We start from the raw sequence: 18,586 nt of genomic DNA on the forward strand, positions 1-18,586 counted from the left end.
CCAGTTTATTTCAATGGAAATACTAGTATTCATTTATCTCAGGTCTAGTACTCTAATTACTATGAACCCGACCTGATTGATTGTTTATAAAAAATTGTTGAGTGAACAAGTGTTTGTATATTCAAGTTTTTAGAAATTATTTTATTTAGTAATAGAAACACACAATTTGTATAATAAATACAAGAAATGATTATATCAAACACAAAATTACACACAATTTTGAAAACAAATACAATTTTAAAAAAATTGTATAAATAATAGGACATAAAAAAGAAGAGAAGATGAAAAAGAAAAAGGGAGAAAGAAAGAAAAAACACAAAACACTTAGTTGAGAACTTAGTTAAATAATGGCTTAATCGCCTGAATTTTTTTTTTTTAAATATTTGGTGAAATCAGCAACAACATTATGTATTAAATATTAATGCATGTACGATAGTTTCTTTAGTAGTAAGTAGTACTTCTGTTTAGAAAATAAAAAGGTAGCTAACAAATAGCAAAAAGAAAAAAGAATATTTCACCCCAAAAAAGTTTTGGGTTCTGGCCCTTTTTGTTTTTAACAAAACCCAAAGAATTTGCGCATACAACTAAAAATAGAAATAGGGAAGTGAGGAGAAGGCGAGTAGTTTAGGTGGTTGAGTGAGTCACACTTCCTCGAGGTGCGTGCCATGTGACCCAATGATATTGAGACACGTCACAAGTGAGGAGTGGGGGGTCACGTGATGTTAACGGCAGCAGCAGCAGCACAAGGCAAGCACACCACTCATACATCCAATTTTATCCATAAAATCTCACTCTCCTCCTTCATCTTCTTCTTTTTCTTCTTCTTCTTGTTCTTCTTCCCAGTTTCTCCAAAATCCTTCAAGAAAAGCAGTTAAGTCTGTTCTGCCAGCTGTCGAAATGGCGTTGCCGGTGGTGGTAGACGCAGAGTACCTCAAGGAGGTTGACAAGGCCCGCCGCGATCTACGCGCACTCATCGCCAACAGGAACTGCGCTCCTCTCATGCTCCGCTTGGCGTAAGCTCTCTCTTTCACTCTATCGCTCCAAACGATTCTCGTTTTCGCTCTAAATTTCCGCGTTTATAGTTTTGCGTTTCGTTATATAGACGGTCAACGGTGAATAATTATTATTATCATGATCATCATGATGATGATGAATCTAGCTAGGTCACTCTCGATAAGATTGTTGATGCTTTTTGTCCCTTTCAATTTTGCTATGTTCGATCGGACGCAGCTGGCACGATGCCGGAACCTACGATGTCAATACGAAGACCGGCGGAGCTAACGGTTCCATCAGGAACGAGGAAGAGTATTCACATGGTGCTAACAACGGTTTGAAGAAGGCTATTGATTTCTGCGGTATGCTTCTTAGTCGCTCATTTCTCCATAAATTAAAATTCGCAGTTAACTTTTAATTTAGTTCCAGTTGATAGGTAGCACTGCATGAATTGCTATATCATCTTTGTTAGTGTGATTTGTATAGCTACTTGCTTTTTGCCTACGCGTGTGTTATATGAATATTAAATTAACGAGAATGCATGGAGATGAATCGGTTTCGTCGTTTTTTCTGAGAGTTGTCTGGTTTATTTGATGTTACAGAGGAAGTGAAGGCAAAGTATTCCAAGATTTCATATGCGGACCTTTACCAGGTAATTATAAGCAGTTGTTTATTTATCAATAGTCCATTGCTATTTTTGTTAAATTGTTGGGTGGAGTTGGTGATATTTTAAATTTGTCTTGAGAGTGTATGATTAGGGGAACATTTATCTGTGTGATTTCAGGGAGCTGTTCCCTCCCAGTTGCAAGTTACAACTTGAATTCATGCCTTTTTAGGCTGTTTATAATTCTCATAGCTAATATTTATGTAGTGCTCAAGTTGTTTTGCCAATATATTTTTTTGTGGGATTAGATTTTTCGTGTTCATGTTTCAGTTTGTTGCTTGATCATGATACAGGCTAAGTATCCGCACGTGTGAGTCTTAAATATGCAAACATAACATGACTACTGCACAGAGATGTGTTCCCTGTTTCACTTGTCAGATTTTGATAGGTGGATTGTTATCATTCAAATTCTACACCCCCAATCCTGTTATGACATTTGAAGGCTTCTACCTTCAATAATTGTAGAATATGATTGCAAATAGATTTGAAAGTTTTGCCCAGTTAATTAGCTTGTCTGCATTTGTGTTGTCCCCTGATATTTTTATATGGTGAGTTTGATATCCAACTAGGATTAGGCTTGCATACAACGTTTTCATGAATCTGTCCTTGAAGTTTTCCCCTCAAGCCTATCTGGCTGAGGTCATTCATTTCCAGACCAGTATAACCTTAGAGCCAAGATTTGTTATTACCGGACGATCTTGTATATCACACTGAAATTGTTGAGAGCAGTGCCAGTTGAGTCCAGATTTTATTAAAAACATATAGGGAGGGGAGTGAGAACTGTTGCAAATTGCAACTCATAGGGCAAACCCTGGAAACAAATTTTGCATTCATAGAAACAAAACCAGCTCACCTATAGATTTTGTGAATCTGAATTTCTTTTCCTTGTGTTTCCAGCTTGCAGGTGTCGTTGCAGTTGAGGTCACTGGGGGTCCCACAGTTGAATTTGTTCCTGGAAGAAAGGTATATTGTGCTAAACTCTACCACAGTACTTGTTATGAAATCAATGAATGTCTTAGCTCATGTGATTTCCAATTTCTTATAGGACTCTAAAGTATCTACAAAAGAAGGCCGGCTTCCTGATGCTAAACTAGGTGAGTTTCCAAACTTTTCGTCAGCATTACAACTATTCTCCTCACTTGTGTAGGAAATAGAGTATTGAACCATGTCCTAATTTCTGCTAACAAGCAACAAGGTTAATAAGAAATAATTTAAAATATGTGAATGCTGCTTGCAGGTGTGTCACACCTTCGTAGTATCTTCTATCGAATGGGCCTGTCTGACAAGGATATTGTTGCACTGTCTGGAGCACATACGCTGGTGATTCTCCTTATATATATCCTCTCTGTTTTGCGCTGTGGTTAGACCAGATACTTAAGTATTTGTTTTATGTGGTTATTAGGGAAGAGCACATCAAGAGAGATCAGGGTTTGAAGGACCTTGGACACAGGATCCTCTGAAGTTTGATAATTCATACTTCGTGTAAGATTGAAACCCCTGTGCTGGACTACTGTCTTTTGCTTACAAGGAAACTTGTAAAGCTTAATTTTGCCTCCCTATTTGCAAAGCTATTTTATTTACAGCTAAATATGGTTTGTTAACATCAGGGAACTTCTAAAAGGTGAGAGTGCGGGTCTGCTTCAACTTCCAACAGACAAGGCCTTGTTGGAGGATCCTGAATTTCGCCGTTATGTTGAGCTGTATGCAAAGGTAATTGGGTCTGTTCTAGTCAAATGCCAAGTACATAGTTCCTATTTGAACTTTATTTGGTGCTGTAACCTGCCACACCAGTCAATGTTTTTTCACTGGCATTTCTAAGTCTACCCACTTGCTATGCCACGAAGCTTTTAGGCTTCTTCCCTCTAATTATTAGGTCAATCTTTTGGCCTGGGTTCATTGCAATTCCATTTAGTTGCAGCTGATTAGTAGGACCCTCTTCCCACCGCACTCGCCAGTAATGTATAAGCATTTGCTTTGGACTTCACCATGGGCCATGCTATCTGCGGCTCTCCTGATATAAATTGATGATGTTGCCATGTGCTTGTTGGGTAGCGAAGCCAACAAAATATATTTGAATCCGGTTATTTCTTCTTGGTTTCAACGTCAGGCACGAATAAAAGTTTCTTTATTCTGCTAACTGTTGACAATACATTGTCTTGTTTTCCGTGTCTACATAACAAATGCCTACTAGTGCTTTAGTACTACTTTGATCTAGACTAGACTACCTGCTATAATTACCGATGACGTCCATGCAAAAGTTTCTGTTTTGCTCAAAATTTATTGAAGATAAAGATTCGCCATTTGCAGCAAAGTTCTGACAGATATTGATGCATCGTATTCATTGCATTGCTTGAATCTTTTAAAACTCTGACCCATCTTTCAGGACGAAGATGCATTCTTCCGGGATTATGCTGAATCACATAAGAAACTTTCGGAGCTAGGCTTTGCGACAAGTTCAAAACCGATTTTTCCTAAGGATGGGACCATACTAGCTCAAAGTGCTGTTGGAGTTGTAGTTACTGCAGCTGTGGTGATCCTCGGTTACTTGTATGAAGTCCACAAAAGAGGGAAGTAAATGGATTTGTCTCTCTCAGCATAGATTGTTACGTTTGTATGACCCAGAATGAACAGAATTGGGTGCATTTTTGCAGTTTCAGTATCTCTTTCCCCTAGTACTAATAAGAATAATGCATTAATGCTGCAACCTTTCTGAATAGATTGAGACTGGATAAAACAAACTGAATACTCCATTTGAAAGCTACATTACTTACAGTATGTAAGCAGTAAATACAAATTTCTATAGTCATCATCATTATGTATTTCTGTTCTCCGAAAGATTGGAAAAAGTGGGTAGGCAAGAGACTTACTACGTAGTTCATATCATGTGCCAGTAAATCAGAATTATGAACATTTTTAGAATGTAATTATGCAATAAACTCAACTGTGACACGGCTCTTTATTTCTGATATAGGCCAAAGTCAATCGAACTCTTAAGGAAGCCTTTACCAGTGAAATCTTAAGTATTTGAAACATTAAACATGTAACCTTAGCTCTCAATGTAAGGAAGGTTTTGTAGGTAGACAAGCGCAAGTGACGGTGTTTGTTATGCCAATTATTAATTCGAATTTAGATTCAGATGGTGTAGTACCAAGCTACCAACTGGTTAATGGTTACTGTATTATAATAATCCGCACGTTGAAGGACAGTCTGTCCTATTTAATAGGAAGCAAACGAAAATAGCTAAAAAGATTGAAGAAAAGCAAGACCTAAATAACAATGTGACAGTTATCGAGATTGATCTGTATCTCTGTATCTGCATTTGGTGTGGGTCAATAATGCTAATACTACTAATTTATTTTAACCAAAAGGAAAATACCAAACTATTCTGATTGATGAGGAAGGTTTTGATTTAATATTGAATAATTAAGATCTTATCCATGATATGAAGAGAAGAAGAGGCACATGTGGAGGACAGCCGAAGAGGTAGGTAAGGGCTCTTTGGACAGCCTCCCACAAAGTACCTAAGCACATGACAAAACTCGTGTTGCTCTGCTGGCTGTCACCATTCAGAAACAAAACAATCATGCAAATGCAAATCGTACGCCACACACCCTCTTCCTCGTTCCTTCTTTCCAAGAATTTGAGAACACCCCCTCCCTCTCCCCCTATTTTTCTTTAACTTCTCTAAAGTAGCTATTGCATCTACTACGCAAATTCGAACCTGGGTCTACTATTTTTGGCTGTATTCAAAATATGAGATTTCCGCATGTGGGTGGTGTCTGAATTTGGTGTGCAAGACTAGTGTGTGAGAGAGAGAGAGGAGCCCTTAGGTTGCTCCTCCTTTTTGGGTTAGCTAAGAAGCCCATTATAGGCTAATCTCTTTTAATAATTGCACCCCACAGATAGTGACCATGGCTGTGCAGTTAGGCGTTCAATCCATCATTATTTCTTTGGAAACTTTAGTACTATACCCACACTTCCTCTTTCTTTTTTAATTTGGGGTACCCTATGATTTAGAGTTAGGTAATGTTGTTGCCTCTCACTCAATTAAAACTTCATATAAAATAAATGCAACTTATGTAATGTCTTCAATATCTTAGTTGAGTTGTTCATTCTCTTTAATAACAAAAACAAAAATAGATACGAGAAATTTCGGTTGCACGCCCAATTTAATATTCTCTTGCTGGTGCGCAAATCTTAGCCTTCAATGTGAATAATATCAATAATCATAATTCATATTAAGTAGTTAAACTAAAGTTGTAAAGTTCGTGTGCGCGTTAATAAATACAATAACTTCATTAAGTGGTAATAATGTAAATCATGGCATTATGTCAAAGATTCAACACATAACTAAGGTAGGATTTGGACTAGAATTGCAAGTACAAGTCAGAAAGATGAGGGTGAAAAAGAGGTGGGTGAAAAATGAGATACTACCCTCCTAAATAATAACTCTAGTGGATTGAATCTTTTTTTTTTTTGTTTTCATTTTTTTCCTATTTTGAAAGCAACTTGTGGGCATGATATTAACTCTTACCATCCACTTGACATTCATAGGGAAGGAGAAAAGGGAGTGGACATATGAATGGTGGTGGACAACTACTATAATGATATGCAATTAGGGAAGGGAGATAGAAGATGACAATAATATAAAGGTGAATGAAACCCCCTACAATCCCAAACTTTTTTTTTTCCTTCCCTTAACTACCTTTCCTAAACTTGTACCACAAGGTTTGGGGAAAAAGAAAACAAATAAGAAACCAAAAAGTGGAAGGTGAACCAAAGTCCATATATTATTTTATTTTTCTATTACTATTATTATTATTAGTTTAATTTTAATTTAAATGATATTTTAATCAATGAGTTTAAAAATTAGTTATTAATATATAATTAATTATCTATCTATAATAATTTTTTTTTGCATGACAATTATTATTATTATTATTATTAAAGCACAAGTACACAGTCCTTTTGAGGCTTTTCCAATTTTCCTCTTAGCTTGTCTTGTTTCATCATGTATACTATTGAAACCAAACCTCCAACTCTTCTAGAAACATGTCTCACTGATTTTCTCTTTCTCTATCTCTTTCATTCATGATAATGCACCAATAAAATAAAGAACCACAACTACCATTACCATCTCTATGCTTTGCCACATGAATAGCCAAACTACTGATACATTTCTTTCAGGGAATTGCCTATTACAACTAACTTACCGAAATAGCTAATTTTTTTTATTCGTTTTATATTCTTATTTTTTGGGTAACTAAGCCCACATGAAGCTCTAGTGTCTAATTAAGGCACTGTGTTGGTAGGTTATCTATATGTAATTCAGCATATGTTAGTGTTACTTTTTTCTCATATCAAATAATTCTCTATTTAGACAAATTAACATATTAAAAAACTAATGCATAAACAATTGTTTGATAGAAAGAGCATAATGTATGTAGTTGAATCAATTTGAAGGTGAATATTTGTGGCATTCAGGGATGTTCAGAATTTTGGCCAATATCAAACTTGCCTTATGCTTGTGATAAAAGAAATGTTGATCATTAATTATCAAATAAATGCAGAAAGAACATCACACCATCTTGTATTATTATTATTATTATTATTATAATATACACACACAATTGAAATTTGAGATTACATCTGCTGTTTGGTGGTACCGTTGAAATTGTTTCATACAAGAAATTCTCTCTAAGCATAATTTTTCATTAATAAAATCAGAAAAAAGAAAAGTATGTATTAGTATGTTAACATGGAAACGAAAATCAAATTAAAAAAAGTGATGCAGTAGTTGGATCCTAATAATTAAGTCAACTATAGATAATAATAATAATAATAATAACAAGTCTCTAGCTTTGATATAATTCCATCCATCACATGTAAGTGTAACCGAAATACTACTTTCCCTAATTCAAAGTTGATTAAACACAGAAGAGGTGCCTTACCCCTTACATAACAACAGCTTGTAAATTTTTTTTTTAAACAAAAGCAGCAATATTTGAAAAGGGAATTAGGAAAACAGTATTTTTTTTTTTCTTTTTAGATTAGGCATGAGATTAGATGGGTGGAGAAATTTCAAATTATATATAGGGGAAAAGTGAATAGGATATATAAAATAAAATTATATTGTTGGTGTTTCTTTTTTCCTAAAAAGGGGCAAGAGATCACATCTTGTCTTGCCTTGCCCATACTTTAAATTATTCTACTTTACACCAACCTGAAGGTTACCCATAGTTAATGTCCTTTAACTCATTATATATCATTGATGCAAAATATAGTATCATATATAATAATAATAACAATATTAATAATAATATAATTTTAATATATATCATCATCACACATAATAGAGAGAGAGAGAGAGATACATAGAACTAAAGAAAGAGCCAACAGCCACTCCCTTTAACCTGTCTCACCAACTCACATCTAGAAGCTCAATTAGTATTACTCTCTCTCTCTCTCTCTCTCTCTCTATCTCTCTCTCTCTGAGTCAAAAGCCTATAAAAATCACACCCCAAATCCTTCTTTGGCCGGCTTTGTTATTTGCAGCAAGGATACAGAGCCGTTTTTCAAGTTTGAAACCAATCCCAAAACATAAAACACTGAAACACAAATAAATCAGAAGCTCAAAAATTCAAACATCAAAGAAGAAAGAAGGAAGTAGGAAGTGTGAGAGAGACTTATTGGCATATCATTATTAATGGGAAGGTCACCTTGCTGTGAGAAAGCACACACAAACAAAGGTGCATGGACGAAGGAAGAAGATGACAGGCTCATATCTTACATTAGAGCTCATGGTGAGGGTTGCTGGAGATCCCTTCCTAAAGCGGCGGGCCTTCTCCGGTGCGGCAAGAGCTGCCGCCTCCGCTGGATCAACTATCTCCGCCCTGACCTCAAAAGAGGCAACTTCACTGAAGAAGAAGATGAACTCATCATCAAACTCCACAGTCTCCTTGGTAACAAGTAAGGATTTTGAAACCACCCACACTACCCCATCAACAAAACAGATTCTATAATCAAATGGGGTCTTGAGTTTTCACTCACACGTTTCAAAAAAACTCATCTTTTTTTGTTTTTGTTAAGGTGGTCGCTTATAGCTGGAAGATTGCCAGGGAGAACAGACAATGAGATAAAGAATTATTGGAACACACACATAAGAAGGAAGCTTTTGAGCAGAGGAATTGACCCTGCAACTCATAGGCCTCTCAATGATTCTTCTGCTTCACATCATCATCACAACAACCAAGAACAACAACAACAACAACAACAACAACAACCATCTTCTCTTGTTGCAGCAGCCACAACCACCACCATATCTTTTGCTTCTTCTGTTTCTGCTTCTGCTTCTGCTGTTAAACAAGAACAAGATACTATTACTACTACTACTGCTACTACCACTACTAGTGCTACTTGCAACGCAAACATGTTTGGGATTATGGAGAAGAAGAACAAGAAGGATTATTCAAAGGGATCATCAATGGAAAGGTGCCCTGACTTGAATCTTGAGTTGACAATTAGTCCTCCACGCCATCTTGATGAACCTGATCACCAGAAATTCAGTGGAATAGAGAGATCCCCTTGCTTTGTTTGCAGCTTGGGTTTGCAGAACAGCAAGGATTGCCGGTGTGGATTCGCCACTAATGCTAATGCTAATGGTGGCACTAATAGTAATGGCACCACCACCACCACCACCACTGCTACTGGTTCTGGTTATGATTTCTTGGGCTTGAAAACAGGTAGTGTTTGGGATTACAGAAGCTTGGAAATGAAGTGATGATTATTATATTCTTCATTCTTCTTCATCAATGATAAACTAGCTAGTGTATGTTTTGAGAGCATGAAATTCAGTAACTCTGAAATCACTCTCTCTCCCTCCCTCTCTCTCTCTCTATTGATTTCTTTTTCTTTCTTATTATTTTTCTCCTTCTTTTAAATTGTATAAATAATTAATTAATTAATTAATTAGTTGCTGATGCATAAGATATAGTACCGGTACAGTTGAACAGTATTGGACAAATTTTTGGCTCTATTTCTTGGTGTTGTTGCTGATTATTGGTGCTGTTGAATTAATTTCTTTCCATTATTATTGCATTTGTGATCATTCTTTTGAGTAAAAACAGCAGTTATTAGCGCCACTAAATGTAAGATCCCATAATTAGACCTTTATTCTGCTTCATATTTGAGTTTATTCATAAATTTTTTAATCTTTCCAATTGGAATAATGAGTAATGACAGCTATATATTAATTGTATAATACTGAATAAAATTCAATTTAATTATCTACATAACCACATCTTATCGCAGTTATTTAAATTTATATGAATGTTTTAGTATGTTACGCTTTTTATATATGTGCATTATTTATACGTCATAATATATATATATGTAGAGCAGTGAGTCCTTGAGTAATGATATCTCATCCCTTTTTCTTTTGCATTGAAATCTATTTAGATTCCTTTGGACTTTTTGAGGCTTTTGGTGTTGTCTTTTATGGAGAAAATTTGATGAAAAAGTAAAGAGTGTAAGATGATGATAGATCTATTCATGTGTATACAAAAGAGTGAGTGAATGGATAAGTTGTGAGAGGAGGAGAAAATTATTGGATACTATTGCGGTGGGTCTCTTAATTTCATTTTGGAACAATAATAATATACATACACTCTTATTTCATCATATTTTATTAATTCAATTATAGGTTACTCTAATTTTGCTATTTATCTTTGATCTAATAAGGAGGTAGATGCATGTCTTTGAGATGTGTAAGAAATCAATTAATTAATTTATAGTAATAATAATAATAATTACAACTAGCTTAACATAATTAAATATATGCTACATAAAACGCGTATAATGAAAAACAAATGTCCGTATAGAGTACAAGACACATGCAACATTCTACCAACCTCCTTTTTTATTGAATAATTTAGGTCTTAGATCCAACCAACTTCATTATTTTGGTATGCCTACACATATCAATATATCATTATATCATCCTACCTAGGTATTGCAATTCTTTATCTTACCTTAAAAGAGGGTGAGATTACCATTACAACATGCTACCTCTACTAAAATTGGTGAGGAAGAGCCCAATCAACATACACTACCATATATTATTTGGTGCTTGTTTACTTTTATTTGGCATTTTATTATCTAATTATTGGACACCTTTATTTAGTTGTCAATTATAACTATAAAAATTTAATTTTGATGCATTGTCATTATAAAATAATTTTATACGTGTAGTCAATTATATAATATTATGTTAGTAAAAATAATTATTTTTTATATTAATTTTATAAATAACCATTTAAAAAATAAATAATTATTATATAAAATATTTTATATTATTAATATATTAAAATTAAATTCGAGTAATATATATTTGAGTTCCCTTTTTATTTATAAAAAAAAAGGTTATGAATTATGTTGTGTTGGGTTAGATCATAGATGCATAAGTAATGTCTTATCCTTTGTCAACCTTTTTAATTTTGGATACTTTTTCTTACTCACTCTCCAATCTCCATAGTAGCTAGTTTGTTGCGTAGTGACGATATATATATAAGGAACTTTATAATAGGTGAATGGGCATAAATCAAAATTAAAAAGGTGGTAGCAACTAAAATAATAAAAAGAAAAGAGGAGGGTAGTGAATTGATCCTACCAACCATCAAAGATTTTATCTGCCGCATTAACTGAGGGTCATGTCAATGGCTCAATGGGGTCAGAGAGTAATTTGATTCGATTGGCCATCCAAGAGGCCATGCCCAGTTCTGGATGTGCCTTCCATTAATGGAAGATCTTCACTACTCCAACCTAATAATAATATATAATCTTATTCAATTTTCAATTTTATAATACATTTCTTATTCAATTTTCATACTAACAATTCTTTTTTAGTGATCAATAAAGTAGGGAAAGAATTTCAAATGTTCTTGATATATTCGCGCGGTGTTTTAGTCGTTTCAATCGTTGATTTCAACTATAAAAATATATATAATATATATTTTTTGTAGGTTATATTTAATTAATTATTGAAAAATGAAATACAAAAATGTCTAAAAGCAGGACAACATAATGAAAGATGGAGATTTTTTAAAAACACTACACTGAAGGTATTCATTTAACGGTGCGTGGTCGAAAAATAAAAAAAAATCTTAAAGAAGAAAGAATGATAAATCAAATTGAATGCAACTAAAAGCTTGCCTCATGGAGATGACGACCTAAACTGGGAGTTCTTTGAATTTTACGGAGCAACTTGACAGAACTTACTAGAATAGCAGACAACATTGAAGTAGAACCTTCAAAAATCAACTGGTTGCGAGCTTTTCAACTGGCAAGCAATTGAGGATTACGGTTAAAATTAATAAAACATAATACCGATATTTTAGATTTATTTAAAAAAATTTCTAAAGCATAAAATGGTCCATTCATCCTATGACTTATGATTAGTCATATTTTTTGTAACAAATATACAAAGAAAATAAATATAAAAGAATAAATAGTAGTATATATGAAGTATGAAATGAATGAATGAATTGGTGAAAATTAATAAAGTTGTAAAGGAAATGAAATGAATTGCAATTGTAAAAAGAAAAAGAAAAAGGTAGTGTAAGACATAGATACATAAGTAAGTAGATAGCAATGAGCAAAAAGGACAGAATGGGTGGTAGCTAATTTTCAACCAAATCCCAAAAACTATATACACTTCCCATAGATAATAATGGAGAGCGTCACTTTTCAACCATCAACCCTTCCCTCTCTCTTTATTTTTTTTTTCTTTTTCAAAGGTGTTAGGTAGACACATTAGAAGCTTCCACAAGATATTTTTATTTCATTTTCATTAGTTATTTTACAGCTCTCATGCCGCAATTAAGCTAAGATTTTTTTCACTTCTTTTTCTTTTGAGGTTGATATGATTGTAAACACAGAGGGACTAAGAGGGTTGGTATGTATAATTTACTAGATATTTATTTTGTTATATATATTAATATATAATAAAATAAATATTAATTATAATTTTCCTAAAGAATCCATAGGTAATCAAGAAAATAGTAGACGAATAAATAATATATTAAGTTTTAGATTATTATTGTACGAAAAAATAAATTTAAATAAAAAATGTTAATCAAATTTTAACCAAAAAAGATGTTTCTAATATTTTTCCTACATCTTATTATTAAAATAATAAATTTTAAAACAAGACAGAAAAGTATATTTTTTTGTACTTATTTTTACTAATTTTGTTTTTACATATAAAATATTTAATATTTTATATTTTATTATAGAGATATTTATGTGTTTTTAAATATGCCATATTCTTTAAATAAATGTTTACTTTCCAAACGTTTCGTATTTTTACTTTGAGATGACTATTAAATATGGACATAAATTAAAAAGAATATATTATTAAAGTTATTTCTATTAACATATAAAATCCGTCTTTTTTATAACTAATTTTTAAATACATTTACAAACAAATCATCTAACCTTAAGATACGTGATAACTTTGCTAAATAATTGATGGATCTCAAACCTATAAATAAGATTTTAGGTTCAGTAGAAAAATAAAAATATGTGAGACACAGCAAAAATTAATTTAAATCAATCTAAAATTATTTTATTCTATATTTATTAATTATTATCGAAATAAATATATGATATTATATGTAAATGAATATATAAATATAAATATTATAAGAAGAGTTTCAGGTGTATCGGAAATATTGGTGTTGGTGTTCCAGTTGTTTTAACCGTTGATCTGAATTATAAAAAATATATATAATATATATTAATTGAAATCAACGGTTAAAACAACTGGAACATCGGTGTCCCCGATACACTTAAAATTTTTTCAATATTATATATATCAAGTTTATAAATATTAAATTAAATTAAATAATTTTAAATTATTATGTCTCTGATATAAAAGAAAAAGAAGAAAATAGTAGAGAACACCGTACCGTAGCTAGGGTAAAGGCAAGTAGTTTAAAGTTGTGATTTATATTTATTGCTTTCTAAGGCCGTCAATATAATGGGGCACTTAATTGTTTTTGTTTGGTTTGGTCTCAACTAGATAAATTGGTTCAACCTCCACCCACATCACATGGAGGGCATGTAAAAGTGGGACCCATTTTAGGGTTTATCTCAATTCTGTAGATCCTCATCAACAACGAACAATTGAAGATGCGTTGCATAAACCATAGTTTGGTAGAAGTACTTTTTATCCATTCTCCTTTTGTGGATATACATGTGTGCACATAAATATATATAATGTTTGATAGTACCTTAACCAACTTCACAAACGGAACACCACATGTGTTCAATTTATGGCCATGCCCTTTATTTCATTCATTTTTATTGTAAATGTTTTCTCTACTTAGCTTCCCTCTTTCTTGTGGGTAAATTAAATCTTCCCCTAACTAATTGTTTGTTTGCTTTCCCATTTTTGTTACTCAAATTCCTACACCCATTATTTGCCATGTAATAATCTCAACTTCCCCATTGAGTAGGTAAAACACTTTTTCAGGACCACATTTATATTTGAGATCAAATCTCAAGTTTAATTGGACATTAATTTGAATAAGTTTAACTAATATTTGATTCATTTGTTTAGTACTAAGGTCTTGTATTTTTTTAATTTTTTAAAACTAATGAAAGAGGGAAGAAGAACTTTTTACTTCAACTCCAAAAATAAACTTGATGGTAAAAATTCAAGTGAAGTCGATATCTGAGAGCCGTTAGATGAAAATTTAGTCAAATCAGTCAAATCATTTAACGGCTCTCAGGTATCAACTTTATATAAAGTCGACCGCACCTGAGTTTTCACCAAACTTGATTGTTTAATTTGAGTCAAGTCTAATTAGTTGAAGTATAGTGGGTTTTAGATATCAAAATCAAATAAAATTCAAATGTAAATTTTCCATAGTAGGCATGACAAGATAATTAATAAAGACACAATAAAGTGAACTGAATTGTTTGCCTTATTATTATTGCATCATGGCTTGATATTGTTAGCCAGAGACAATGGCATGAAATTAGTGTTGTGTTTTCTTGATTCCTTAATTAGAACTTGTGTATATTATGCATGGTGCTTCTAGGTTTCATAAATATATGATTCTCTTATTAGGGATATTCAATTTCTAGGTTTCCAAATGTATGAGAATTATATTGCATGGTGGCTAGAAATTTTGAGGTACAAAAAAGTCAACATGTGTGTGTGTGGATTATTTCGTTAAGTTTGAAGTCTAACATTATGATACATGGAAGGAGGAGTAGTTTTTTTTCTTCTTTATATTCAGACGATCTTTCAAAATGGTTTTTCTTGCTGGGGTCTTTTTACTTAGAATTTTCCATATATGTCTAATAATAAATAGTTCTCTCCACCGATATTTTCTTATTTTCTAATTTATTTTTAAAATCAGCTACTAAAGTCAAATATCATGCTCGCGCAAAATAATATATATATATAAATTAGGGCATTTGTAAAAGGTGTTAGTAAAATATTTACATTAAAAATTTAAATGTAGTATTTTTGTATGTAATAGACAAAACTTTAAAAAACCCTTTCTAATTCATACTAATTAGTAACATTAACAAACAAGTGTCTTCAGAATAATTTCTAGAATAAAATCCTGAAACTAATAATTATTACTCTAAAAAAAACACGCATTTGTATTGAAAAATTTAATTAATAATTTAAAATTTTAATTTTAATATATTAATATTATAAAAATTATTTATGAAGTTAATATAAAAAATAATTATTTTTACTGATATTAAAATATGTAATTAAATATGCATATAAAATTATTTTATACTAATAGTACGTTAAAATAAAATTTAAAATGAAGTAAATAACTATAATATAGAATAGTTGGAGGCTATATATCCAAAAGCTAAAAATAATTTTGAGTCATAGTTGATACTAAATATATATTTCACTTAATTAATTTGTAATTGATAAGAAAATTCAGTTCTGAATGAAATTAATATAGATTAATATTATAGAGCGTGGGAGAATTGAAAAGGAAGAAGCACTTTCCATTGCATGTATATGATCGTTGTTGAATTATATTGCCTAATGGCTGGTACCACCTTCCAAAAAGTAGGGATATCTTGCTTTCATAATTAACTAATTAACAAACACCAACGTGATTAAGGTATGAGTTAGGCATCTATCTATATATCTCTTCAATTTCTTCCAGACAAAGTGGGGTTGCCACTACTTGTACAAAATTTTCTTTTTCGTTCTCGTTTTGGATTATAGGTTTTTGGTGGTAATTATTGTTTCCTCTCTAATTTGACTACTTAATCATTCGTAAGCACACACTTCTCCAATTTGCGGATACACATAATTAATAAGATAACCACGGATATTTTTACATTATATTATTATTATTGGAAAATTCACAAGATACCAAAATGTAAACGTGATACTTCAAAATTCTTCAACCGATATATATATAGCTACCTACTCATCACCAACGATGATGAATCTCCACAGATTTGGATCACCGTTAATGGTAATAATATAATTAACAATTCAAAATAAACACTATAATCTTCTAGAGGGCCGGGATCTATTATCAAACCTCACAAGTGATGTACACTTAATTATTTAAAATAAAGTATTAATTCACGAACTTTAATAATAAGGAGCTGATTAATATAAAATTAATTAATTTATACTCTATCTACTCCAAAAATAATATATAAGTGCTGTATACCTAGGATAAATGCTATTTATTTTTTAGATATTATTTTTTATTTGTTAATTAATTATGTCTTTTATTTTTAAGAATTTATTATTATTTAATTAAATTAAATATTTATTATTTTACGGTATTAATTGTTTAAAAAATAAAAAAATTATTTATTTTTTCTCCTCTAATGCACCACCGTTACATTATATTTTATAGATCTCTCTCGAACTCATTCTCTTTCAACACATTTCTACTGCATGACTGCATCACTGTTCCTTTGAATTTTTATCCTTTTGAGATAAAGTATACAAACTTCCTCTTATATTTACGATGCATTTTCCATTTATTTTACTGTTTATTCTTTATTTCTATTGTTAGTATTAGCTGGTATATATGAGTATTGCTGTGTTTCTTAATTTTGATGTCTCGTACTACGTTTTTATTTAATTAAATTCAATTCTTCCATTACGGATAAAAAAATATTTTAATTTACATAGACGTTGTAATATTGTAAACACATGCAAATTGAAATATTATGCATTTTTAAATTTTCAATTCAAGAGTTACACGGTATATATAGATAGAGTTCGGATACAACAACTTATAATTTGTAGAGTATTTATGCATTTCGGTTTCTAAAAAAATTCATATCAAATAGGGGCAGAACTTAGTTGAGACTAGAGAGTTATAATCTTTCAAATTTTTTATAAAAAAATTAGTAGTATTTTTAAAAAAAATAAAAAAATAGTTTAGTTAGCTCAAAAATTTTACTATAACTTAAAACACTCAGCTTTAATTCTCATCTTTTATTTTTATTGCACAATAATTTTTAGTTTTAAACATTAAAAACATGTTGAATTTAGACTGAATTGGATGGGTCTTTGTTGACTTTCACAAGAAATACTCTCTCTATAAAGAATAATTATATTTATAAATTTTATTTTAAGATAAATATTATTATTAAATTTTTATGATAAATTTTTGTCCCCCCAAAATTTTGTTTCAAGCTCCGCCACTGAATTATCAGATGCTTTAGTCCTCAACTAAAATTAATTATTCGATTAGTTCCTAACAATTAACTCCGTCAGTCACTTAGATCCTTTGCTCCGTAAACTTTAACAGAAGACAAAATAGTCCTTGAAAACTCTAACAGGAGACAAAATAGACCATGATCCCTTCTGTTCAGAAACGACACCGTTCTCCCCAAATTTCCATGATATCTCGCATAACCCTAACATTTATATTATCCTTCTTCACCTTCAAAGTCCTTTTTCTCCATCTTTTCCTTCCTTCTCTTCAGTTCCAAGATCAAGTCATGGTGTAACTGCCACGCGTGTCTCACCTACTTCAACATATCATGGACCACACACTTTCCAAATCTCTATGACTGGTACACCCACCTCCTCTACATTTCACCCACCAGACGCATCCACTTCCACGTTCTTGATAACAGCATCACCTCTAACCCCGACAATGTCTACCACATCCTTAAGACCAAGTTCCACAACTATCCCAAAGGCACGCCTTTCTACACTCTCTAGCAAATAATATAGATTGTTGGACATTAAGACATCATGAGAATATTTTCTTTCGACATCATATGCAAATTTTCATTTGGAATAAATCTTGAATGCTTTATTCCTTCTCTTTCGGACTCCAAGCTGGCAGACAGGTTCGATCTTGCATCCAAGCTATAAGTACAGCAAGCAATTTCACCGTAGAAGAAGCTGAAGCACTACAACACAAACGGCATATTGCGGCGATTTTTAACCGCCGCCAAACATATTGCGGCGGTTAAACCAAACGCTGGTAGATGGGCCGCGGGCAAATGGTTAGCGGCGGTTTATGCTAACTGCTGGAATAACCACCGCTAAATAGCAAATAAACGAAAATAGCACTTGTTTTGTAGCGGTTCTAAACCGCCACCAAATTTCAGTATTTTCGTTCATAGTTATTGAAATCGGACCGGACCGTCCGGTGGTCCAACCGGTTCAACCGTTAAACCCGCGTTTCCATCAATGGACCTACAACGTGTGGATCATAGTTATTATATAGCGCTAATAATTATATATATCATATGAACACATTTGATTGCCACACAATTTTTTGTTATATACTTTATATCTGATCATAGTTATCATAGGCACCTTATATATTGGACAAAATGCACAATTAAATCAAATGAAGGACGAAATTACACAATTCTACTAAATTGAAAAAC

The 18,586-nt window shown here is 32.1% G+C and overlaps 2 protein-coding genes across 2 annotated transcripts; both read left to right on the top strand.

Moving 5' to 3' along the window:
- Nucleotides 1-506: 506 nt before the first annotated feature.
- Nucleotides 507-4,476, top strand: LOC112737011 (L-ascorbate peroxidase 3). Its single transcript, XM_025786710.3, has 9 exons — nucleotides 507-1,013; nucleotides 1,231-1,355; nucleotides 1,596-1,645; nucleotides 2,555-2,620; nucleotides 2,703-2,751; nucleotides 2,895-2,977; nucleotides 3,060-3,139; nucleotides 3,265-3,367; nucleotides 4,041-4,476. Exons 1-9 carry the CDS (start codon nucleotides 898-900, stop codon nucleotides 4,230-4,232), a joined length of 864 nt encoding a protein of 287 aa, XP_025642495.1. The 5' UTR covers nucleotides 507-897; the 3' UTR covers nucleotides 4,233-4,476.
- Nucleotides 4,477-8,156: 3,680 nt separating this feature from the next.
- LOC112737012 (myb-related protein 308) lies at nucleotides 8,157-9,692 on the top strand. Its single transcript, XM_025786711.3, is given in 4 exon segments — nucleotides 8,157-8,558; nucleotides 8,560-8,598; nucleotides 8,601-8,626; nucleotides 8,747-9,692. Coding segments are annotated over 4 exon segments (951 nt in total). The 5' UTR covers nucleotides 8,157-8,363; the 3' UTR covers nucleotides 9,438-9,692.
- Nucleotides 9,693-18,586: the final 8,894 nt, after the last annotated feature.

This window comes from Arachis hypogaea, chromosome 13 (assembly GCF_003086295.3).
Source record: "Arachis hypogaea cultivar Tifrunner chromosome 13, arahy.Tifrunner.gnm2.J5K5, whole genome shotgun sequence".
Lineage (NCBI taxonomy): Eukaryota > Viridiplantae > Streptophyta > Magnoliopsida > Fabales > Fabaceae > Arachis > Arachis hypogaea.

Coding starts and splice junctions, on each gene's coding strand:
- LOC112737011 (XM_025786710.3), top strand. CDS start 898: ATGGCGTTGCCGGTGGTGGTAGACGCAGAGTACCTCAAGGAGGTTGAC. Junction 3,140..3,264: donor TTTGATAATTCATACTTCGT/GTAAGATTGAAA, acceptor TGTTAACATCAG/GGAACTTCTAAAAGGTGAGA. Junction 3,368..4,040: donor ATGTTGAGCTGTATGCAAAG/GTAATTGGGTCT, acceptor CCCATCTTTCAG/GACGAAGATGCATTCTTCCG.